This window comes from Apodemus sylvaticus, chromosome 22 (genome assembly GCF_947179515.1).
Source record: "Apodemus sylvaticus chromosome 22, mApoSyl1.1, whole genome shotgun sequence".
Classification (NCBI taxonomy): domain Eukaryota; kingdom Metazoa; phylum Chordata; class Mammalia; order Rodentia; family Muridae; genus Apodemus; species Apodemus sylvaticus.
This window is the reverse complement of record NC_067493.1, coordinates 1118962-1142086: the sequence shown is the minus strand read 5'-3', so window position 1 is coordinate 1142086 and position 23125 is coordinate 1118962. Positions and strand designations below refer to the sequence as shown.

The 23125-nt window shown below is 38.7% G+C and overlaps 1 protein-coding gene across 1 annotated transcript in view; it reads right to left on the bottom strand.

Annotated features, from left to right (window-relative positions):
- Positions 1–23125, bottom strand: part of LOC127673189 (uncharacterized) — a 234185-nt gene that overhangs the window by 29940 nt on the left and 181120 nt on the right. Inside the window, 1 exon segment of the mRNA XM_052168797.1 lies at positions 11934–12820. Coding sequence (XP_052024757.1) covers positions 11934–12820 — 887 coding nt within the window.

Below are 23125 nucleotides of genomic sequence, written 5' to 3'. Positions count from 1 at the left end.
AGAGAGAGGACGAAGGAAGCTGGCTTTCCATCTCACTGTAAACCAGCAAGGAAGATGTGGTCCTGGGAAAGGCTCAGTGAGTCATGGAACAGTAAAGTAAAAAATCCTGAGGTAGGCACACTTGAGCCTGGCTTCCTAGGAGTGTGTAACAGGAAATAGTGCACCCAGGTCAGCAATGCACTGCCCTCCCAGCCTCTATCTCGGTCCCCATATGCAGCCTTGACCTCGCCTGAGCATCCCAGCCTGTAGCATGCAGATGTTGTTGAAGCTATGACAGAAAATCGATTGCTAATTGATCAATAATCATCAATCGATTGATAATTGATACTTATTCGACAATTGAGTCATAGTTGCTATACAGCCAGTCATGGAATAAACCACAGCCTGTCAATAATTAATTTGTGATCAATACTGAGGTTGATTGATACTTGATAAATGAATGATAATTTATCAATAGCCAACAATCCGGAGCTCACATCCAACCCCCTGCCTCACACACATCACACACTGCACTTGTAATCATACCCATGCCTCACTTCCCTCACTTATGGACATCCCCCTGACTCGTGCCATCACTTTTGGTCATCCCAGAAGATAGGGGCTGGGTATTCCAAAGATATTATATAGTGAATTTTTATATTTCCTTGTTACTGGCCATCGGGGTGTTACCTGGGGATATAAGGAGACAATAAATATCCAGGGAGAAATATTTCACAGTTTATATCAGTTCAACACTTTACTCCCAGTGTGTTTTTCTAGGTATAGTGGCTATCAGACTATAGCAACACAGAGCAAAATATTATTTTGACCCCTTACATTCTCAGACCTCCTCTGACAACTTTACCCCTGAGAATGACGCCCTGAGTTTCCTGAATCAGCAGATTGGGTGTCAGACTTATCTCTAATGCAGCCAACAACTGCCAGGATCAGAGACTGGGTACTTTCTCCAGCTCAGTATTGTTTTAGTCTTTCAGTTGCATAAAATTTTCAGGTTTTGACGGTGGTTTGTCACACATGACTATTTAATGCACAGTCATGAGCCTAGAACCCATGACAGGGCATCTGGTTATGAACACTGCATATGGGTGCTATGGGACTGCGCCATTATTCCTGGTTTCTGTAGCTACATGGTTGGGGGCTGTGAACCTGAGTTGTACCCTGTGCAGTTGTTAACAAGGCCCTCTGTGAGGTCATCATTAGCATGTGTAGGGAGGCAGATAAAACACCTGGCTGCATAGACACCCAAATCTCTACAGGATGACGGGAGACTCCGCTGAGATCCACAGAGCGGGCATTTCGAGCCTGTGAAAAATCTTTGGTGTCTCACTGGATTCCAGGCATTCTCTCTTTCTGTGTGGGCCTCAGCCTTGTGTGTCCACACTCTACGCCTTCTCATTAAGCAAGTTCAATTGTGTTCCTCTAACTACAGAGGTTGGCATTTGCCACAACCACCTCCTACCAACAATTGTTATCAAGAAACAGGAAAAGAAAGCTGGGTGGGGGTGTGACACACACCTGTAAACCAAGCACTCTGACAGGAAGAGGCAGGTGGATTTCTGAGTTTGAGGCCTGGTCTACAGAGTGAATTCCAGGACAGCCAGGGCTACACAAAGAAGCCCTGTCTTGAAAAAACCAAATCCAAAAAAAAAAAAAAAAAAAAAAAAAAAAAGAAGCAGGAAAAGTAAATAGAGGCATTCTCTCTTTCTGTGTGGGCCTCAGTCTGGTCTGTCCACCCTCTACCCCTTCTCATTAAGCAAGATCAATTGTGTTCCTCTAGCTACAGAGGCTGGCATATGCCACAACCACCTCTTACCAACAATTGTCATCAACAAGCAGGAAAAGAAAATAGAGAATCTGACCACTTACCTGATGCCCAGTGAGAGAAATGAGCTGCAAGATCGCTTGACAGTCATCACTGATGGATCCCTGGACTACAGCAATTCATTAGTTCAAATCCCATAGTGTCATCCTTGGGTATGCAATGCCCCACTCATATTGTTTAGGTCTTTTGTTCTGAGTGGCTGCACCTCCAGGATGTCACTATGCCCCATCTCATATCCATAAATGCTTCTCGAAGGAAGAGTCCACCTTGGTACACTTTTGAGACCCTTGGCAGTTTATAAAGTTGTTCTGTTCTTGGTTCTCATCCCCAAAATAACTTGCAATTTCTGACTGACTTTGCTCCTGAGAATCTAATGGGATAGACTGCATTTCCAGTCCTACTGAGTGTCTACATGCAACCCCGGCATCCCCCAGTTGGACACATACCCTTTGTTCACTTAGTGTCAGTATAACATGTTTGATAATTGTCATAATTTGGCAGTACACAGGATCCAGGATATTTCACCCCATGGTGTGTGTTCTTTGAGGACAACCCTGTGCTGATGTGATGTTGTAGGGCCAGTGTTCATGTGAGTCTACACTCCTAGGGAAATGTCCTACCACAGGGCGTATTCTTTCAAGAAGATTCTGAAATTAGGTCATGAGCAGGTAATTTCACACCTGCGGAGATTTGCAAATGAGAACAGTGGAGCCTCAGAGAACGGCATGAAGCTCAAGAAGAAGAAATGCTTCTACTGCTAAGGGCCTCTCAGGGAGCCCACCAGTTGTGGAATGGATGTTTCTGCATTTTGAGGGGGGCTGAATAATCTGTAGGCCTTATTTTATCCCTTCTGTCTCTTGTCCATCAGATAACCTTATGGGATTTGGGGTAAATTTTGCTAAATATGAACGAGACTGTTGTCCCTCCCAGAATTGTCTTGTCAGCCTAATGAGCCTCAAGAATAAAGAAAAAAAAATGTTTGGCAGCTCTTAGATCAGGCAGAGTTTAGAAAGCATATTGTTATTGAATAGGTAGAATATTCTATGTAGAATATCCTCTACTTGTGTCTACAGTACTATTTTGAGAGTATTTATACCGCACATAATTTTTGTTGTTTTCCCATTACCTTTATCAGTCAGGGAAAGCTGGAGATCCCTCCTTGTTTTGGAGGAACATCTATACCTAATGTTTATGGTCTTGGCATAAGAGCTCTCAGGGCTTTTTCTGCCCTTTTCTAGTCTTCATGGGTTCCTGTGTCCTGGCTGTGTTCTCACAACAAAAGTGTCCTTTTATCTGATCATTATTTTTATTTCTGAGACAGGGTTTCTCTGTGTAGCCCTGGATGTCCTGGAACTCACTCTATAGATTTGGCTGGCCTCGAACTCAGAAATCTGCCTGCCTCTGCCTTTCAAGTGCTGGGATTAAAGGAATGTGCCACCACCACCTGGCTATCTGATCATTTCATGCAAGGAATTTTACAAGGTCTTCATCTATTTTTATGTTATATATATATATATATATATATATATATATATATATATATATATATATATATATATATATATATATATACATATATATAAATCCTGGTAGGACCAGTGGAGGATTGAGGTTAGAGTGAACTATAGTCTCTATAGAGACACATCTTTTCTTGAAGCCTACACCTTAGCTGTAAATTGGTCTCTTCATTATCATTTGCCTGGATTCTCTTGGGATAGGATTGATTGATCATAGGGCACTGTACATGCTATTTAAATACTCTAACAATGAGTTGTAGTACAAAATCCCATTTATCTTCCACAAAATCGCAGGGTAGGCTGAGTGAAGGCATTTAGCTTGGCATCTGTCCATGCATAGATTGGACATCGTAGAGAACGACTGAAAGGATGCCCTCAAGATTGGCAGTGTTTAGCTGCCTGATAGAGAAACTCGACTCCACAGTGTGTAATAAGGAGATTTCAGTCTGGGAAAGTCTGGTATGAACCTGTTCTATTCCTGCACATGTGCCAGTAGAAGATGCCAGGTTAATCTATTCATCTATTAGCATTGTCCAAAGCAAACACACATTACGCTGAGGACCCACAGGAGAATATGTCATAGCCAGGTCCAAGCTCCTTCCAGGTACTAGTATTGACATAAAGACCTACTTAGTATACTAGTTCCTTGGTACTGTGTCTTAAACCTACTCTCCGCCAAGCGTGGTGGCACACGCCTGTAATCCCAGCACTTGGGAGGCAGAGGTAGGTGGATTTCTGAGTTCGAGGCCAGCCTGGTGTACAGAGTGAGTTCCAGGACAGCCAAGACTACACAGAGAAACCCTGTCTCAAAAAACCAAAAAAAAAAAAAAATAATAATAATAAATAAAAAATAAAAAAAAATTCAAAAAAAAACCCTAGTCTCATAAAGTTTCTAGTGTGTCCTTTCTCTGTCAGAGTCAGCTTAGAAAGACAAGGTGACTCTCTTAAGGCAGAGAGTTACAATGGATGTTGATTTTGAAAAGTCCCTGTGTGCCCGGAACTCTCTGGGTGTCCATCATATCACTTCCTCCACGATTTACTCTCTGGCTTACATTCAGTCTCAGTAAATCAGCGACACTTTATGAATCATAAATCATTTGTCAAGGAACAGACTTAGCTTAGAGAGAGATTCTAGTGAAGAGATGTCTGATAGTAGGAAAACAAATGGTTAAATTACTAAAAAAATATGTCTCAGATTGTTTCTAGGGCATCGTTATTGTAAGAGAAATACTCTACCACTGAGGTAGACTTCAGGACTCCAACCTCATTCTTTGACAGTTACAGGGCGGACTGGATGGAGACACTCGGTTTCTGTGTTGGCCGTCCCTAATCTGGTCCGTGGGAATGGCTGACAGGATATCATGAAGACAGGGAATGGTTTGCCTCCTGGAGAGAATAGATGTCCCTCAGGCCACACTGTTCACTAAGGAGGGTTTCGTCTGGGAAATACTGATATCAAACAACCATCTAACAGAACATGGCACTCGTAGAGGTCGCGAGGTCAGTGTATCCACCTGGTATTATTTACCAAAAACACTAAACACTATAGAGAGGACCCCGGGTGAGTAAGGTACAGTAAGGCTCAGGATATTTACAGGGACTAGGATAGACAAGGACACACACTCTGTGTAAGAGTCACTTAAGCCGGGCGGTGGTGGCGCACACCTGTAATCCAGGCACTCTGGGAAGCAGAGGCAGGTGGATTTCTGAGTTCGAGGCCAGCCTGGTCTACAGAGTGAGTTCCAGGAAAGCCAGGGCTACACAGAGAAACCCTGTCTCAGAAAAAACCAAAAAAAAAAAAAAAAAAAAAAAACCAAAAAAAAAAAAAAAAACCCAAAAACAAAACAAACAACAACAACAAAAAAAGAGTCACTTAGTTGTGGGTCCCAGTGCTAGTCTCACCTAGATTCCAGTGTGTCTGTAGATGGGACTTTCTGCGCCTGGGTCAGTTCATAAAGACAATTTCATAAAGACCACAGAGGCCGCCTACACCTGAGCAGTAGGGATACACAGCAAGGGTTGCCATTTGGAGTCCCAATATGGAAAACCACACTGGGCCAACACAAATTATTATTATTATTATTTTTTTTTTGGATTTTTGGATTTGGTTTTTTCTGAGACAGGGTTTCTCTGTGTAGCCATGGCTGTCCTGGAACTCACTCTGTAGACCAGGCAGGTCTCGAACTCAGAAATCTGCCTGCCTCTGCCTCCCAAGTGCTGGGATTACAGGCGTGCGCCACCACCGCCCGGCGCCAACACACATTATTAACACAAGATTGGTATTCTCGTAGGCATACAACATATACACAGGATCAAAGGATCCTGACACAGCGCCGTTCATCAAGTCTTCAGAGAGATGCAGTGCTGGCATAGATAGTGAACGGATTTGTAACAGATTCTGAAATTCAATCTGCAATGTCGTCTAATATTTCCCCCTAAGCATATCCTTATGTAAGATATTCATGGAGGGATGGACCGTGACACAGAACAGCCTGAGGGTTCTCTGAGAAGCCATCTTAGCTGCACGACTCCGCTGCCCATGGCAACGAGCAGAGGATGCTGAAGCCCTCACCATACTCAACATCTTTGGAGGCATCAGGAGTCTTGCTTGTGCTTACATTTTCTATTTTCTTGCTCAGTGTCTTCATTTTTAAATGCCAGTCAGACAAAAATAACAGTGCTAATAGCAGGCAAAATTTAAGTAAAAGAGCAAAAAATAAAATAAAATAAAATAAAATTTTAAAAAAAGGAAAAGAAAAGAAAAAAAAAAAGAAAGAAAGAAAAGAAAATATGTTATCAAGGACAAAACTCCATCAGTAAACTGAAAACCCTAAGAGGGAAAAGGCAAAAACATAGTCAGAGGGGAGGTACAAACATATATTAGAAAAGTGTAATGTACAAAAGCACAAGGGTGAATTAGGACACGCTCACACCTATAAAGTTAACTCAAATCAGCAGCCTTAATTGTTAAAAGTATGATAATCCTCCAGAAAGAAAAAATTAGGGGTAGGACTTCCTTCACAAGAGGTGTAAATAATTGAAAACATTTTGATGTAACTCTAACCAAGCAAGTGAGATGTTGGTGTGATAAGAACTTGAAGTTCCTGAAGAAAGACATTGAAGAAGTCCTCAGAAGATGGAAAAGTCACCCATGGTCCCAGACAGTAGGATTGAAATATTAAAAAAAAATAGCTATCTTACTAAAAGAAATATACAGATTCAATATGATTCAAATCAAAATTGCATTACATATTTTAAAACCTTGAAATAGAAACTCATAAATTCATATGGAAAAAAGTCCTCAGGATAACAAAACAATCCTGGATAATAAAAAATAAATCTGGAGGAATCACCATCCCTACCTTCAAGCTCTATTACAGAGCAATCTTGATATAAAATGCATGGTTTTGTTACTAATCAATGGAATTGAACCAATACCCAGAAATAAACCCACATATATATGGCCATTTGATTTTTTACCAAGAACCAAAAACCATCCTATAGAATGAGGACAGCACCGAGAATAGATCCAGCTGACTTTACTGGCTCTCTGCGTGTATAAGAAGGAAAATAGCTTGATATTTATCATCCTGCACAAATTTCAAGTACAAGAGGATCACGGACCTCAATATAAATCCAGAAGTAATAGAAGAAAAAATAGGAGTAGTCTTGAAGTGGAGACAATTTTTTCCTAAACAGAACACATGTATCCTAGACTCTAATAGCAAATATAAATAAATGTGATCTCATGAAATTCCAAAGTTTCTGTAAGGCAAAAAAAGTGTCAGCTGCAGGAAATGGCAGCTGAAACATTTTAATAATCCAACATACAACAGAGGGCTCGTGTATATGTATGTGTGTATGCATAAGTGTAAGTATATATACATGGACATGGACATGTATGTGTACATTTAAAATATGGTACACATAAACAATGTATTGATTTTTAGCTATTAAAAACAAAGACAATAATTTTGAAGGCAAATGAATGGAACTAGAAAATATTACCCTGGGTGAGATATGCTAGGACAAAAACAACATGCAAGGGATGTACATAGCGATAAGTGAATATTATGTCAGACGTATGTGTGTGGGAATCTTTAGGAAGTTCCAGAGATCTGGATGATGGAAGCCACCAGGACTCTCTGTAGATGACCTCAGCAGAAACACACAACAGTTGGAATAAGAAATCTAAAGACACAACCAGACAGGACTCCCAGTGGAGGGATGGGGACACAAACTCACCTAGAAAACATCTGCCCTGTTGTGGAGAGGGCAAAATATGTCCTGTTCAAAAGAAATGCAGGTTAAAAAAAATGGAGCACAGACTGCAGGTATGGCTGACCAGTGACACGCCCAACTTGAGACTGATGTCATAGGCAGGCGACAATCCCTGACACTGTTAGTGATTCAGTGCTGTGGTGACAGAGAGGAGTCTAGCATAGCTGTCTTCTCAGAGGCTGTAATTAGCAGCTGACTAAGAAAGATTCAGATTCCCACAGCTATACTTCAGGTGGATATTGGGGATCACATGTGTGAGTTTGGGGAAAGACTGAGGCCCTGACGACTTACAGTGTCAGCTAACATGTACACCTCGGCGCTCGCAGAGATTGAGCCACCAAAATAATAATAATAATAATAATAATAATAATAATAATAATAATGAGACTTGTCCAAGGTCCCCTGGAATTTATGTAGTATTAGACTGCCTTGTGTGGTTTCAATGGGTCTGGCTGTGCCTAATCCTGCAGAGACTTGATACACTAGGGTCAGGGAATACCCAGGGATGAGGTGAAGAACACTGTAAGGAGGGACAAGGTTGGTACAGCAATTGGGATGTAATAAATCAATTAATAAATAATAATAAAATAATTTCATTTATCTCAATTCCAAGGGATGATGAACATACTTTTCTTCCTTTTGTGTTAAATATACGGAGGACTCAGTACGCTGTTATCCAATCTCCTGAACTCAGCACGCATGCATTCTTCCGTGATGAGTTGATCTAAATTTAAACGGTGAGCGTGACATTTAAAAGTAAGTGAACACTTCTTAATTTCAATGTTCTACATATAGTACGGGACTTCTATGAGTCATACTGTTTTTGGTTTACCAAAATAAATATTAGTCTCTGGGATGAATGGGAGACCTGAGACGCTGATGCTCACAGGAGTTCATTGTGTGACCTTAACGACGATTCATAGCAGAGTGGACATGGAGACTGAGGTGGCAACAACTTACAGCCAGGTGAGAATTCCAGTGGGGAAAGGAAGACATCACACAACCCACACACCCTTGGGCTGATATTTTGCCCTGATGACATGATTCACACGGATAAAGATGGATCCGTGGTTCCCTGAATGCCCAACCATTGCGTTGCTCAAATGAATACCCATCCCATGGCAGCGAGCCAAAGATTGTCGCTATTCATGACACTCTGTTGTGCTTGCACAAAGGAGACTCACACAACTGTCTCCTTAGAGAGATCCAGTCGCTGGTGTAGACAGACGCAGAGACTCCAAAACAAACCCCGGGCGTGGCTTAGAGAGTGTTTTGGAAGAACCAGGGAGAGAATGAAGTGATGTAAAATGTGTCAAGGATACCAAAAAAATAAATACCTACACAATCAACAAACCTTGGTCCGTGGGTCTCACAGAGACTCAGTCAACAACCAATGATCACGCAGAGGTTGGACGCAGGTCTGGTACCCACGTGTGTCTGATGTGCAGCATGGTCTTCATGTGAATTCTTTTTAAAAGTTATTGATTTTTATTCTTTAATCCTTTTGTACAGTCCAGACTTTATCCCCTCCCTGGTCTGCTGCCTGACTACTCCCAATCCTATACCTTTACCCCTTCTCTAAGAGGATGTCCCCAGCCCTCACCCGCACCACAATAGTCCTCCACACACCCGGAGACCTCAAGTCTCTCATGGATTAGTGGCATCTTCTCTCACTGAAGCCACAACTTGACAATATACAACACCCCTTCTTTTGAAAAGTATTTAGATCAGGTACCTGAAGATAATAAAACCAATACACAGCAAACAAAAATAAAATCTCAAATTAAATGGAGAGATATTTGAAGAAACCCTACTAAAATCAGGGTAAAGACAAGGATGTTCACTCTCCCCATATGTATTCAATAGAGTATTTGAATTTCTAGCTGAAACAATAAGGCAACAAAAGGAGATTAGGGGGATACAAATGGCAAAGAAAAAGTAAAGGTGCCACTATTTGCAAATGATATGATAGTATATGTAAGAAACCTCCAAAATCCAACCAGACAACTTCTACAGCTCAGAAACAAATTCAGGAAAGTGGCTGGATATAAAATTAACTCAAATACATAATTTGGATCCTTTAAAAATTATGTGGGGATGTTTCTGATTTTTTTGTCAGAACACTTATCTCTACCTGGACTGATGTGTTGTGTTTCTTTGGGAAAGGACATGATTTGCCTTGCCTAGACTTGAAGCTCCAAGGCTTCATTGTAGCTGAGGGGGGTATTTCCTGTGAGGTTAAGGGGAGGATGTATTTCGTGGAGTGATTTGGGAAGTTGAGACTGGGAGAAAAAGGGTCAGGGGTGAGAGCACCCTGGATGTAAAGTGAAAAAATATATAAATGAAAGAAATAATAAAAATTAACTGACTATTTTCAGCCATCAAAATGTAACATGGACATATTGTGCTTCTTGGTGTTGTTGGCTTACATAGAATAATTATTTGTGTCCTGCTTTGCCCAGCCTGTATGAGAAAGCTGGAAGAAGAACTGACATTACATGCTATTGCTTTCCTTGCTTCTTTTGTAAATGATCTTTAATAGGTTATTTATATTTTAACTGAAGAATTTAGTTATGATTAATGTTGAATGTTATGTCTCAAGGTCATATTTACAGAGCTATTATATTACAGGTGCATATTTGGTCTAGATTTCAGACAAAAATATTAAAAGTCCAAAGGTCAAAGACTCTTCTGTGATTAATCCTATCATGCAAGAGTAATCCACAATATTTTTGGAAACAATAAAGCACATCATATACCTTGAAATTCACAGGATATACTTTATTATTCATAAAGGTAATCATGAGGAAATACTGGACCGAAGGAAGACCAAAGCCAGCAGAACAATCTCCAAACTATGCATCTCCATGTTTGATGTCAAAGTATTCTTCAGATCTCCACCTCCTTTCTGCTTTGTTCAATGAAGCACAATTTGTTCTCCTTGACTGGTTTTATTCAATTCTTGAGCAGGTATCATATAGTTCTAACATCTCAAAAACTTGGGGTCTCTAAGATAACTTCAATTTCACAGGTTCTTGTTTCAATGTCCTGGATCCACACATGATCTTCGCTGCTCCTCCAAAGAGATTGGGTCACTTTTCCAGCTCTGCCCTCTGTATCAATTTAAACTCTGGTTGACTCCATTCTCCTGCTCCTGCTGTTCGTGCTGTTCATCCCATGGTACTTCCATCTTCAAGGTGCTGGGTTCTTCTGCTAGAACTAGTCTTGACCCATAGCCTCCCTTATGCTTGCTCAATGGTGCCAAGCCTCAGCTGTTCTGCATGACAACTTCATGAATTCGAAGTCAGTACCACCTGGGTTATTCTTACACATAACCAAGCCGAGCTGCACCATTAGGTGCAACCTTGGTGAGCTCTAGAACACACCTTTTTGTCACTCATAAAATACTAGTCAGTTTTCACCAGAGTGATGCTGATTTCTTCTTCATCACCTCTAATTACTAGCTAGCCAGCATCAATTGTCTCAGTATTATTACCATTTAAGACCGAGCTGCTGAGTTCTGCTGCTTACTGTGGCTGGAACATGACTCCTTCTGTTACTTTATCAGCAGCTTTCAATATTTCAAATATATCACTGCCTGATCTTGGCTTTCCTGGAACTTGCTTATAGATCTACCTTGATCTCAAAGATCTGCATGACTCTGTCTTGTGAATGGTGGGGTAAAAAGCATGTAACACCATGCCTTGAACTAAGATTTTCTGTTTATATTTTAAAATCAGAACCCAGAATCCAAATCTATCTCTTGGCAATTTGACACATAATTGTATCTTCATGTGTCTACATCAAAACAGTATCCAGGTAATAATAATTCCTAACATGATACAGTTCTCTTTCATACAACTGCAAATCCATATGTTTAGCTAAATGTAATCTTGTCCTAATGTAGCCATTCTTTAATGCCATTGAATATCCTTGATCACAAGATTAACCTTCATTCAACTTCCTGATGATGCATTGCATTTTGAATCTTTGTTTTTTTTTTTTTTTTTTTTTCCTTTCTTAGTTTCTATGCTTATTAAATCCTTTCAGGCCAAATTCTATGCAGTGATTTTAATGTCTTACATTGTCAATACAATTAATGTAAACAGTTTTACCTTAACCTCAAGGAAACTCTTCAGACAAGGGCAGCAAACTTCTTTGCAAAAACATCAAAAAAAAAAAAATCTCCAGAGTGGAAACAATCCCAAGCACCCATGTCTATCATATCCTACGATGATACCCTCCTAATTCCCACTTAATTCATGATCATTTTCATTATGTTTCTCTCCAGCACACAGAATTGGGAGACTTATCGCTGGTGAAAACACTTTACCACATTGAATACATTAATAAGTTTTCTGTCCGGTGTGTGTTCTTTTATGATACTGGAGATGACTGCGCTGTGCAAAGGCTTTACCACATTGATTGCATTCATAAGGTTTCTCTCCGGTATGTGTTCTTTTATGTATTTGGAGAGTACGGTGATGTGCAAAGGCTTTACCACATTGATTGCATTCATAAGGTTTCTCTCCGGTATGTGTTCTTTTATGTATTTGGAGAGTACGGTGATGTGCAAAGGCTTTACCACATTGATTGCATTCATAAGGTTTCTCTCCAGTATGTGTTCTTTTATGTATTTGGAGATAATTGGGTCTTGTAAAGGCTTTACCACATTGATTGCATTCATAAGGTTTCTCTCCAGTATGTGTTCTTTTATGATTTTGGAGATGACTGCGCTGTGCAAAGGCTTTACCACATTCACCGCATTCATAAGGTTTCTCTCCAGTATGTGTTCTTTTAAGTATTTGGAGATAACTGGGTCTTGTAAAGGCTTTACCACATTGATTGCATTCATAAGGTTTCTCCCCTGTATGTGATCTTTTATGTCTTTGTAGATAACTGTGAGCTGCAAAGGGTTTGCCACATTGATTACACTCATAAGGTTTCTCTCCAGTATGTGTCTTTTTATGTTTTTGGAGATAAATGGGTCTTGCAAAGGCTTTACCACATTGATTACATTTATAAAGTTTCTCTCCAGTGTGTGTTGTTTTATGATATTGGAGATTACTGCATCTTGTAAAGGCTTTACCACAAATATTACACTCATAGAGTTTCACTCCAGTATGTGTTGTTTTATGATATTGGAGATGACTTGATCTTCTAAAGGCTTTACCACATATATTACACTCATAGGGTTTCACTCCAGTATATCTTCTTACATGCCTGCAATGATAATTAGCACATGTGAAAACTTTACCACATTCATTACTCTGATTAAACATGTAATTAATATAAATTATGTATACAATTTGTCTAATGGTAAAGAAGCATCAGATCTTAAGGTTTTAGCACTTTATATGTTCATGTTTTTCTCCCTCATCATGAGTTGTTCAAGACACCTGTGATGGTTATTACCTGGCTCTTATTTATAATACCCTCTTTTTATATGATGTATTTTAGCTATCTGAATACAGTTAGAAAAACTCTGATCTGCATAACACTGGTTGTATTCATATTTTTCCTCTAGTGTGAATTACAACACATGTGACTGGGAACCACGACACACAGAACAATTTCCAAATTCCTAGTACCCATAAAGTTTTTTTTACACTGTGAGTTTTGCGATATTCCCTGTAGAGCTAAAAACCCAACTAATTACAAATGTCTTTCATATTCCTAATTTCTTCCAAAGGCAGAATACTACATATCTTCTTGTTTTATGTTTCTTCTTTCCATATCCCTATGCTCGCATGATTATTATCCATTGTGACACATGACATACCTAATACAAAGAATGATAAATGAAAGGTTTACTCATTGCATTCACACTGTTGGAATTTTTGTTTCTCATAACATTTGCAATATGGACTAATATTTCTCCACAACAATATTCTTGATTCTCATAAAATGCCCTCTCACCAAACTGAACCATATTTCTACAAGAATATTAGTATCACCAAATTTTCTATGGACTATTTGCTTATTAGAATGTTTTGGATATAAATTTATCACTATTCAATGTGTAATTTCTAAATACTATGAGACAATACATATTGGCAGATCCACAGCACAGGTCTAATGGAGCTACTTATCAAGTGGATACACAAATCAGATACCGGATCTTGAGGTACATGGTTTTGTAAGAATATTATAATCATATCTACGCTTAAATGACTGCTTTTTTACACTCTCGCTTTTTGTTGGAAATTCCATAAAATATTAAAATTTTCTCAGAGACAAATTTGTATCAGCTTGAACTTGAAAATTACCTTTCATGACTTCTATTATTTCGATAATGTTCTTCAAGATGATGTTCTTCCCAATTATAGCCTAAAACACAGTACCAGCAAATGAATGATATAGTATTTGAAAACAGCCAAATTTAAAGGTACTGTGAATTTTAACTGCACCGTGATAGTTACAGTGAAAATTCAGTGAAAGTGAATTATTCAGCTCAATTTTCATACAAGTAAAATAATAGAAGATCATAAATAACCAAGAAACATTTGTTTCCTTCTCAAAGAAAAATAACAGTCTTACCTATATCTTTGAGGTTCAGGTAGGTTTCCGACATCACATTTTTGTAGAGACTCTTCTGGGAAGGATCCCCCAAATTCCACTCTTCCTCGGTGAAGTTCACATACACATCATCAAATGTCACTGTATCCTAAATATTCCATACATGTGTACAACACAAAACATGAGACTATCATCACTGTAAAGGAAATATATGCTTCCTCAAAAACATATTCATATAATTTTGGCACTTGCTTCACTTGTTCTCTGACTCAGAAGATATAATCAATGTTTCATTTTAGAAGGAACTTGAATTATTAGTTACACCTGTGTCACTTTTGAACACTTTGAATAGGATACAGCTTTGCCAGAGAATTGCAAATTGAGAGGGAGATGCAGAGGAAACAGATCCACAATACCGAGCACACAATTGTATGAACAATTGCTAACTACAAACATGATGGGCAAGCTGGGTGTATTTTTTCATGTCTTTAATCACAGAAGCACAGGCAGGTGTATGCCATTTAGCTAGACACCAGAATGACCTTTGTAATGTGTTCTAGGAGACTAAAATGTATATTTTAAGACCCTCAATCCCTACAAAAAACAACCATGGGAAAAATGATACTGAACTCAAAGTTTTTTAGGAAAGTTCTTACAAAGAATTATAAATTCACAGAACATCTGTATTCATCTGGCAGAAATATGAAGTTTAGTCTATAACATTTGATCAAATTTCAATACTAAACATATGGATGAAAAACCACAGAGTCAGGCAGTGGTGGCGCACACCTGTAATCCCAGCACTCTGGGAGGCAGAGGCAGGCGGATTTCTGAGTTCGAGGTCAGCCTGGTCTACAATGTGAGTTTCAGGACAACCAGGGCTATACAGAGAAACCCTGTCTTGAAAAAACAAAATCCAAAAAACAAAACAAAACAAAAAAGAAAAACCACACAAAAATATGCTTATATTACAAATACAAGACAGGTGTCTTTTGTGGTTTCTCCACTACTTTAAGGACAGAGAAAGCTACACAGCAAAATTTGTTTTGGAAAAGAAAAGCAAAAAATAGAATAAATATAAAAATATAAAACAACTAGACTTGTAAAATATATTATCACTGATTAGCAAATGTATCCATTGTATTTTATATGATTTAAGGAATGAGATTATCGTGAATATATGGGAGCATGAGAAGAAAGCTGAAGGGTCAGTTTCAACCACAACACAGAACACATCAAGGACACAATGTTTCCCCTCTAAAAGAAATGCTGGGTAAAATCTGGAGCAGAGTCTGAGGCCATGGCCAATGAAAATTTGCCCCACTTGAGAGTGCCATCCTATGGACAGGCACCAATCCATGACACTATTAACGACACTCTGTTATGCTCCCATACCGAAGCCTTGATTAATTGTCTATTGAGAGGATCCACCCACCAGCTGACTGAAAAAGCTGCACAGATCCAGAGTCAAACCTTGCATGGACCTTGGGGAATCTTATGGAAGAGTTGGCAGGAAGACTGAAACCCCTGAGGAGGATAGGAACTCCACACGAAGACCAAGAGACTCACGTAACAAGCACCCTTGGGGACACTCAGAGACTAAGCCACAAACCAAATAGCATACACAGGACAGACTAAGGCCCCTGGCACATATATAGCAGATGTGCAGTGAAGAGGCTCAGAACGTCGTCTAAAACATGTAGCAAGGGTTTTCCCTATAGCTGTGTGGGGGATATCTTTCCAATCTGTTTCTTTAACTGGGCTGCCATGTCTGGCCTCAGTGAGAGAGGATGTACTTAACTCACAAGAGAATTGATGCACCAATTTTAGGGATACCTGGGGGCCCCACAACCTCACAAAGAAAAACAGAGGAGACTGGAGGAGGGACTCTGCCATAGCAAGGGACATATAATGGGGATAGTGATAAGGGTGACAATGAATATATAAATTATTGGAAAAGCAAAAAAAGGGAGAAAAAATAAATTTTTCATTCCATAAACACTATTCTGGAAGGTATCTGGAATGGCTCCTACCAGAAGATCTTCCACAAGCTTCACAAAGAAAGCCAGACAGGACAGACAAGCAACCAAATATATCATCCTATCTAGAAGCTTTTTGTTTCAATCAACTGCATCCTGACCCTTGACACTATGGGCAAATATTCATCCTGTGATGAAAATGCATTCAGTCTTTCTTCAGGGATCCTAACAGTCTGTAGGAACTCCTACACTGTTCAAACATCCAAAGTCTCTTCTGACACACAAGGCAAAATCTTGAAGGTCACCTCTTGTAACAGCTTGGGTACTTCCTCTCCTTGTATACATCTCTCCATGGCAGATTTACCAATGCTTTAGTTATCTCAACAAGCTGTGGTCGCAAAATGAAATTCAAGCATCATCCTCATAATTTCAGTGCAATGAACTCTCATGGAGTCTTCCCATGGTTCTGACTCTGCCAAAAGATGTCTGGATTCGGGCCAAATTTAAACCATACAGGAAAAATCCAAGAACTCGAATTTATCATCTATCAGTTTTCAGAAGCCACACCATATGAAAGATCCTCTTAAGTTTGGCTTCTAAGGTGATGGACTCTGCCTCACCTGATCCACTTATAACAGCTAGAAACTGAAAAAAATCAAGATGTCCCTCAACCAAAATTTGGATAAAGATTATGTGGTTCATTTACAAAATGGAATTCTATTCAGCTAGTAAAAACAAAAACATTATGAATCTTGCAGGCAAATGGATACAACTAAATATTATCATCCTAAGTGAACTATCCCAGACCCAAAGGGACATGCATGTATGTACTCACGTACTAATGAATAATAACCATAAAGTACAGGATATCTGCATGATATTTCTTTGTCCTGAAGAAGCTAAACAAGAAGGAATGCTAAGGGACTAGATAGATGGCTCAGTTGGCAAAAGCACTGATTGCTCTTGTGAAGGTCCTGAGTTCATATCTCAGCAATCACATGGTGGCTCAAAAACACCAGTAATGAGATCTGATGCCCTTCTCTGGTGTGTGTGAAAGCAGATACGGGGTTCTTACATATAAATATATATATATATATATATATATATATATATATATATATATATTTAAAAAGAAAGAATGCTAAAATGAGCATGGTTGAATCACACTCTGAAGTGGAAATAAAACAGTCAAAGGAGGCAGATGAAAGAGAGAGAGAACTGGAAGGGCCAGTAGTTAAGAAAGTGGAAGGGGAGGTAAGGAACAGCTGTGGTGAGAGAAAAGGAAGGGCCATAGGACAAGGAAAATGAATTGAAATCTCCAGCTGACAGGGATCTAAGAGCTTAGGCATCTTTAGTATCTGCTACAGACCATGAAAGGGAGAGCAACAGGCAGTCTATGGGGGGATATAATAGCTGAAATACATATCAGTGAGATTTGGACACTGAAGAGGGTCACACCCTAAAGACAGGCAGAACTCCCAGTGGAAAGTTAACTACGCCAACCAAACCAAAAACCTTTCCAACCAAAATTTATCTTCTCTACAAGAAATGCAGGCAAAAATATGGAGTAGAGAATGAGGGACTCACCAAACTATACCCTACCCGAGTTGAGACCCATCCCATGGGCAATCACCAATCCCTGACTATACTGAGGATATACATTGTTATGCTTCCAGAGAGTAGCTTAGCATAATTGTTCTCTGAGAGTCTCCACCCAGCCCTTGACTGAAACAGATACAGAGCCCACAGCCTAACATTGCACAGAACACAGGGGATCTTTGGAAGAGTTGGAGAAAGAAATGAGGGTCTCCAAAGAAAAAGAAACCCATAAGAAGTCCCTCAGTGTCAACTAACCTGGGCACGAAGAAACTCTCAGAGCCTGAGCCACCAGCCATCCTTCAGATGACTGTAGCTCTGAAAGATTGAAATGCTATCAACTTCACCTCTCTACTGATTATGTTTCCTTATGGATTGCTAGGATTTTCATACCCTCCCCACCTCCTCTCCTAGCTTCCAACATCAACCAGCAATCTCTCTTGAACATAGCCAACAGGTCAGTAAAAGAGCCAGCACTCAGCCAACACTCTAAAAATATACAAAGAAAACTGTAATACAGAAATAACACTCCCACAAAAACAAGACAAACTGAGAAACTAGTACCTAGACCAATAATCACCAAAAATGCAAATACCTAGGACCAGCATAGAAAGATATGTAATACCAGCCAGGAAAATAAGTCACCATCCTCAGGCTCTCACTCCTCTCCTTTCCCACAACCAACCTCTTTTGTATCAGAGCTCATGTGTGTTTTACTTTTGCAATATATGTTAGAGAAAGAGGAGGAAGAAGAGGAGGAAGAGGAGGGGGGACGAGGAGGAGGAGGATTAGGAGGAGAAGGAGAAGAAGAAGAAGAAGAAGAAGAAGAAGAAGAAGAAGAAGAAGAAGAAGAAGAAGAAGAAGAAGAAGAAGAAGAAGAAGAAATCAGCATAAAGAAAATATTTCCAAGAAAACTACAAATGAAAGCTTTCATTGACTAAAGGAATGTGCCTGTTAATGTACAAGAAGCATCAAAAATACCAAACAGATTAGGAAAGAGACTTTTGCCACATCATAATCATAACACTAAACATATTAGTTAAAAAACAACAACAAAAATTACAGCAGGAAAAAATTAAAATTAAGGGGTTAAGATAGGATTAGAGATTTAGGAAAAGTCCCTGGGTTAGCCTCAGGGTTAGGGTTAAGGTGGCCACCATTATTCTTGATGGTCCCACCGAGTCAATCGTATTCCTGTTACACAACGAAGAAATGTTAGGGCTGAGGTCAGTCTCAGGATCAGGTCAAAGGATTTGTTTGTTGTTGTATGTGAACTCAGTTTCTATCTTTCTGCTCATCTGCCTTCCTAGTCCTCATTTTTTTATAATATCAAAATCTTTCCTGTCCCAGTGAAAGTGGAAAGTTAGTTATCCATGAACCTAGAATTCCCAGATGGGAAATATCTTTACATTATTATGAGGTCCTGTTCACATAAAACAGAAAACCACTACTCCTTTAGTTTTTCTAAGTTTCATCTGGGGATCTTTTGGTAATATCATAAGTATTGCATGGGCCATTTGTCTTCACCACATCTTTAGTAAATATAACCAAATGGTACAAGACAAAATGGTGTCCATCATTACTCTTGCTGGTCTCACTGAGTCAATAGGAACCCAATTACACAAAATACCACAACTATAAGCTATTCATTTTATATCTTAATGTTTTGTTCTGTTCTTACTCTGATAGCTTCTACCTTATTCACTCAATGGTTTCTCTAAAGAACCTAAAAGTTTATCCATACCACTTCCAAACTAGCATACTGAAAAAGGAAGTGATGACTCTGATATTCACAAAATCAAACAGATAATCAAGGGACAAATTGCCAAGGGCAAGACCGACTGCTGCCAGCAATGAATATCTGTGCTACTCTGTGTTGGGTTTCAGTATCAGTTATTTATGCAGCTAATTCCCCTCAGTGATAAAATGGCCTTCAGTAATCTTCTGCTCTAGATATGTATGGTTTACTTTCTGTCCAAATTAAAAATATGCTTACTAAAGATTTTTGTGAAGTTTTCACAAAATAATCCATGAAAATTATGGAAAAAAATCTTGGACAAGCAATAAACATAAATTTGTGGCTTAATGAAATTTGTCTATTATTACTTATTTATAGAATATCCACATGGGATCATGGTTTATTCTTCACATCTTTTTCTTAATACCAAATAGATTACAAGTAAAGTAAACTGGTTAACTTAGACTAAGTTATTTTTATTCAGAATAAATAAAACTTAAAAATTAATATGAATAGACAAATGTATATTTAATCAATAAATCCCCACAGGTAAAATAAATATGAAATGACATTATATCTCTGAATCTTTATTTGTAATGGGTAACATGAGGATATATATTTAAATTGTAATGTCTACTTTTAAGTACCTGATATATGTAAACATACAGATCTGGTCACAGTGATATCTCTATGAACCGTATCCCAATTCTAGTACACAACATGGTCACTATCCCTTAGGGTTCTAAATTAGTTTTAAAGATTTTTGTTTTCCTAGAGCAGGATTTGTTATTCATATTGGATATTGTCTTCATTCAATGTAAGAATGATACATATGAGTGCTTTTAAAAATGAAATATACATGTGTAAATATTTATATAGATAAAAACACTTTAATAATTTAAACAATATTTATTTCCCAAAATGCCTCATTAAAAACCAATAAATATACTAAGATAGAAAGATCAGCACAGGGCTTCTGACTTATTTTCTAAATTAAACAACAACCATTTTCATATCTTCAACTCCCTTGAATTAATATAATCACAGAAGGGCTTTTTGAATGTTATTAAAACTCTGTGAAATGAGGGGACATGGGTGGCCAGTATTTCTATAATTTGTAGGGGGAATAACTAGTTAGGTCATGAGAATTTGTCTAAAGATATCCTGAGTAAATTGTTTTTGATATATAGAATGTACTTCAGGGCTGGAGAGAAGGCTCAGCGTTTAAGAGCACTGGCTGCTCTTCGAGAGGTTCTGAGTTCAATTCCCAGCAACCACAAGGTGGATCACTATGATCTGTCACAGGATCATATGCCCTCTTCTTCTGTGTCTGAAGACAGGGATATTATGCTCCCATACATGAAATAAATAAATAAATCTTTTTTTAAAGAAATGCTTTGTCAATTTTCTTTAGGAAAAAACAATAATTTTACCTTTTAACCTTTGATAAACTATGATACTTTTAAAATGTAGTATCATTGAAACTTAGAAATGGGGAATAAAAATATTTTATTCCCTATTCCTGAATTAATGTTCTGACAATAAATTGTGGATTTATTTGTTAAAACTATTTTAACTTATGGTGTTAACATTTAACAGTCTTAAAAAAGAAGTATTTATATAGAGAGACTTCTATGTCTTCTACTCTGATCCTATATAGTTGGAGTTCAAGGTCATCATTTTATCTTCTTAAAAAGCTTTCTGAAAGCACATTTTCTAGAAAGAAAAAGAGCCAGGACTACTGAGTATCATTGGCCATCTTATTTTTCATTCCAATCATTGGACAGAAAGAATAATTAAAGCCACCTTGTTGTGGTAAATATTATTATTTTTTTTACCACAATTGAATGATAAGGATTCCAAGTAAAAGACACAAAAGACTTGGTATTTATAATAAGATTTAAAGCACTAGAGTTGGACGGACTATTTTGTATAGTTCCTGTTAATAACTGTGAGATATCATTTGTCCGCAATGGGGGAGCTAGAGAAAGGACCCACGGAGCTGAAGGGCTTTGCAGTGCCACAGAAGGAACAGCAATGAGTCACCCAGTACTCCCAGAGCTCCCAGGGACAAAATCATCAACCAAAGAGTACACATGGAATCACTCATGTCTCCAGACACATAGGCAGCAGAGGATGGCATTGTTAGACACCAAAGGCAGGAGAGGCCCTTGGCCCTGGAAAAACTTGATGCCATAGTGTAGAGGAATATCAGAAAAGAGGAGCAGTTTAGGGTTGATTGGGGAGGGGAGATGGCTTAATGGATTTTTGGGGGAGGGGGAACCAGGACAGGGGACCAAATTTGAAATGTAAATAAAGAATATAATATAAAAAAGAAAAAAATGAATAGAAAAAATTGGATACAATGGTCAAAAATAAATTTGGATTATAAAACTTTACTGGGACTAACCAACAAAGAGTTCTGTAACATATGAGAAAGCAAAGTTACAAACAATTGGAGAAAGGAAGAAGAAGAAGAAAAGGAAGAAGAAGAAGAAGACGAAGAAGAAGAAGAAGAAGAAGAAGAAGAAGAAGAAGAAGAAGAAGAAGAAGAAGAAGAAGAAGAGGAGGAGGAGGAGGAGGAGGAGGAGGAGGAGGAGGAGGAGGAGGAGGAGGAGGAGGAGGAGGAGGAGGAGGAGGAGGAGGAAGAGGAGAAGAAGCAGGAGGAGGATAAAGTCTGGAAAATATTTCCAATAAAATCATAAATGAAAATTTTGCTAAACTAAAGAAGGTGTCTGATAATGTACAAGAACCATCAAAAATTCTAACCAAACTGAGAAAAAGTCCCTTTGAAACATAATAATCAAAACACTAAACATATAAGATAAGCAAATATTAAAAAAAACTGCAGCAGAAAATTTAACAAACTAAGCAAAACAAAAATTAGAAATGTATGAAACCACAACTATTAGCTTCATATCCATCTTATTTTTATGGAATTAATTCATTACATACACAATGTTCTCCCTGCATTTATTCCTGCAGGCCAGAAGAGGGCACCAGATCCCATTACATATGGTTGTGAGCCACCATGTGGTTGCTGAGAATTGAACTCATGAACTGTGTAGGAACAGCCACAGCTCTTAACCTCTGAGCCATCTCTCCAGGTCTATTCCTGCTTTCTTCTTGTATATTATAAAAGACAAAAAGATGCTGCATAGTCACAGAAACCACCCATGCTTCTATAAGAAAGCAACTTGTCCAGATGTTTTGGACAGAATTACAATCAGCCATGATATTGAAGTTATTCATAGGTCATGGCCTGACCTATCAAGTAAGAAGCAACCACTAGAAACCTCACAGGTGTTCACATCTAGCTGATCAATCCAATCCAACCCCATAGAGGACACACTGCTCAACCACATGTTCCTCCCCATTGTGGGCAGTGATCCTGTGCTCACCATGTCTTGATTTCAGAGCTTCCCTGAAGTCCCCTCACAGCACACAACAGCAGAGCTCAGAGCAGGACATGAGGAATCATTCAAGCTGCACACCCACAGGGAACACCTCAGAAGGAGAAGGTGAGGGCGAGAGTGAAGAAGATCAATCAGCATAGATGTCTGGAAAACATTTCCAATAAAACCATAAATGAAAACTTTCTTAAACTAATGGAGGTGCCTGTTAGTGTAAAAGAAGCATCCAAAATATCAAACAGATTGTAGAAAAGTGTCTT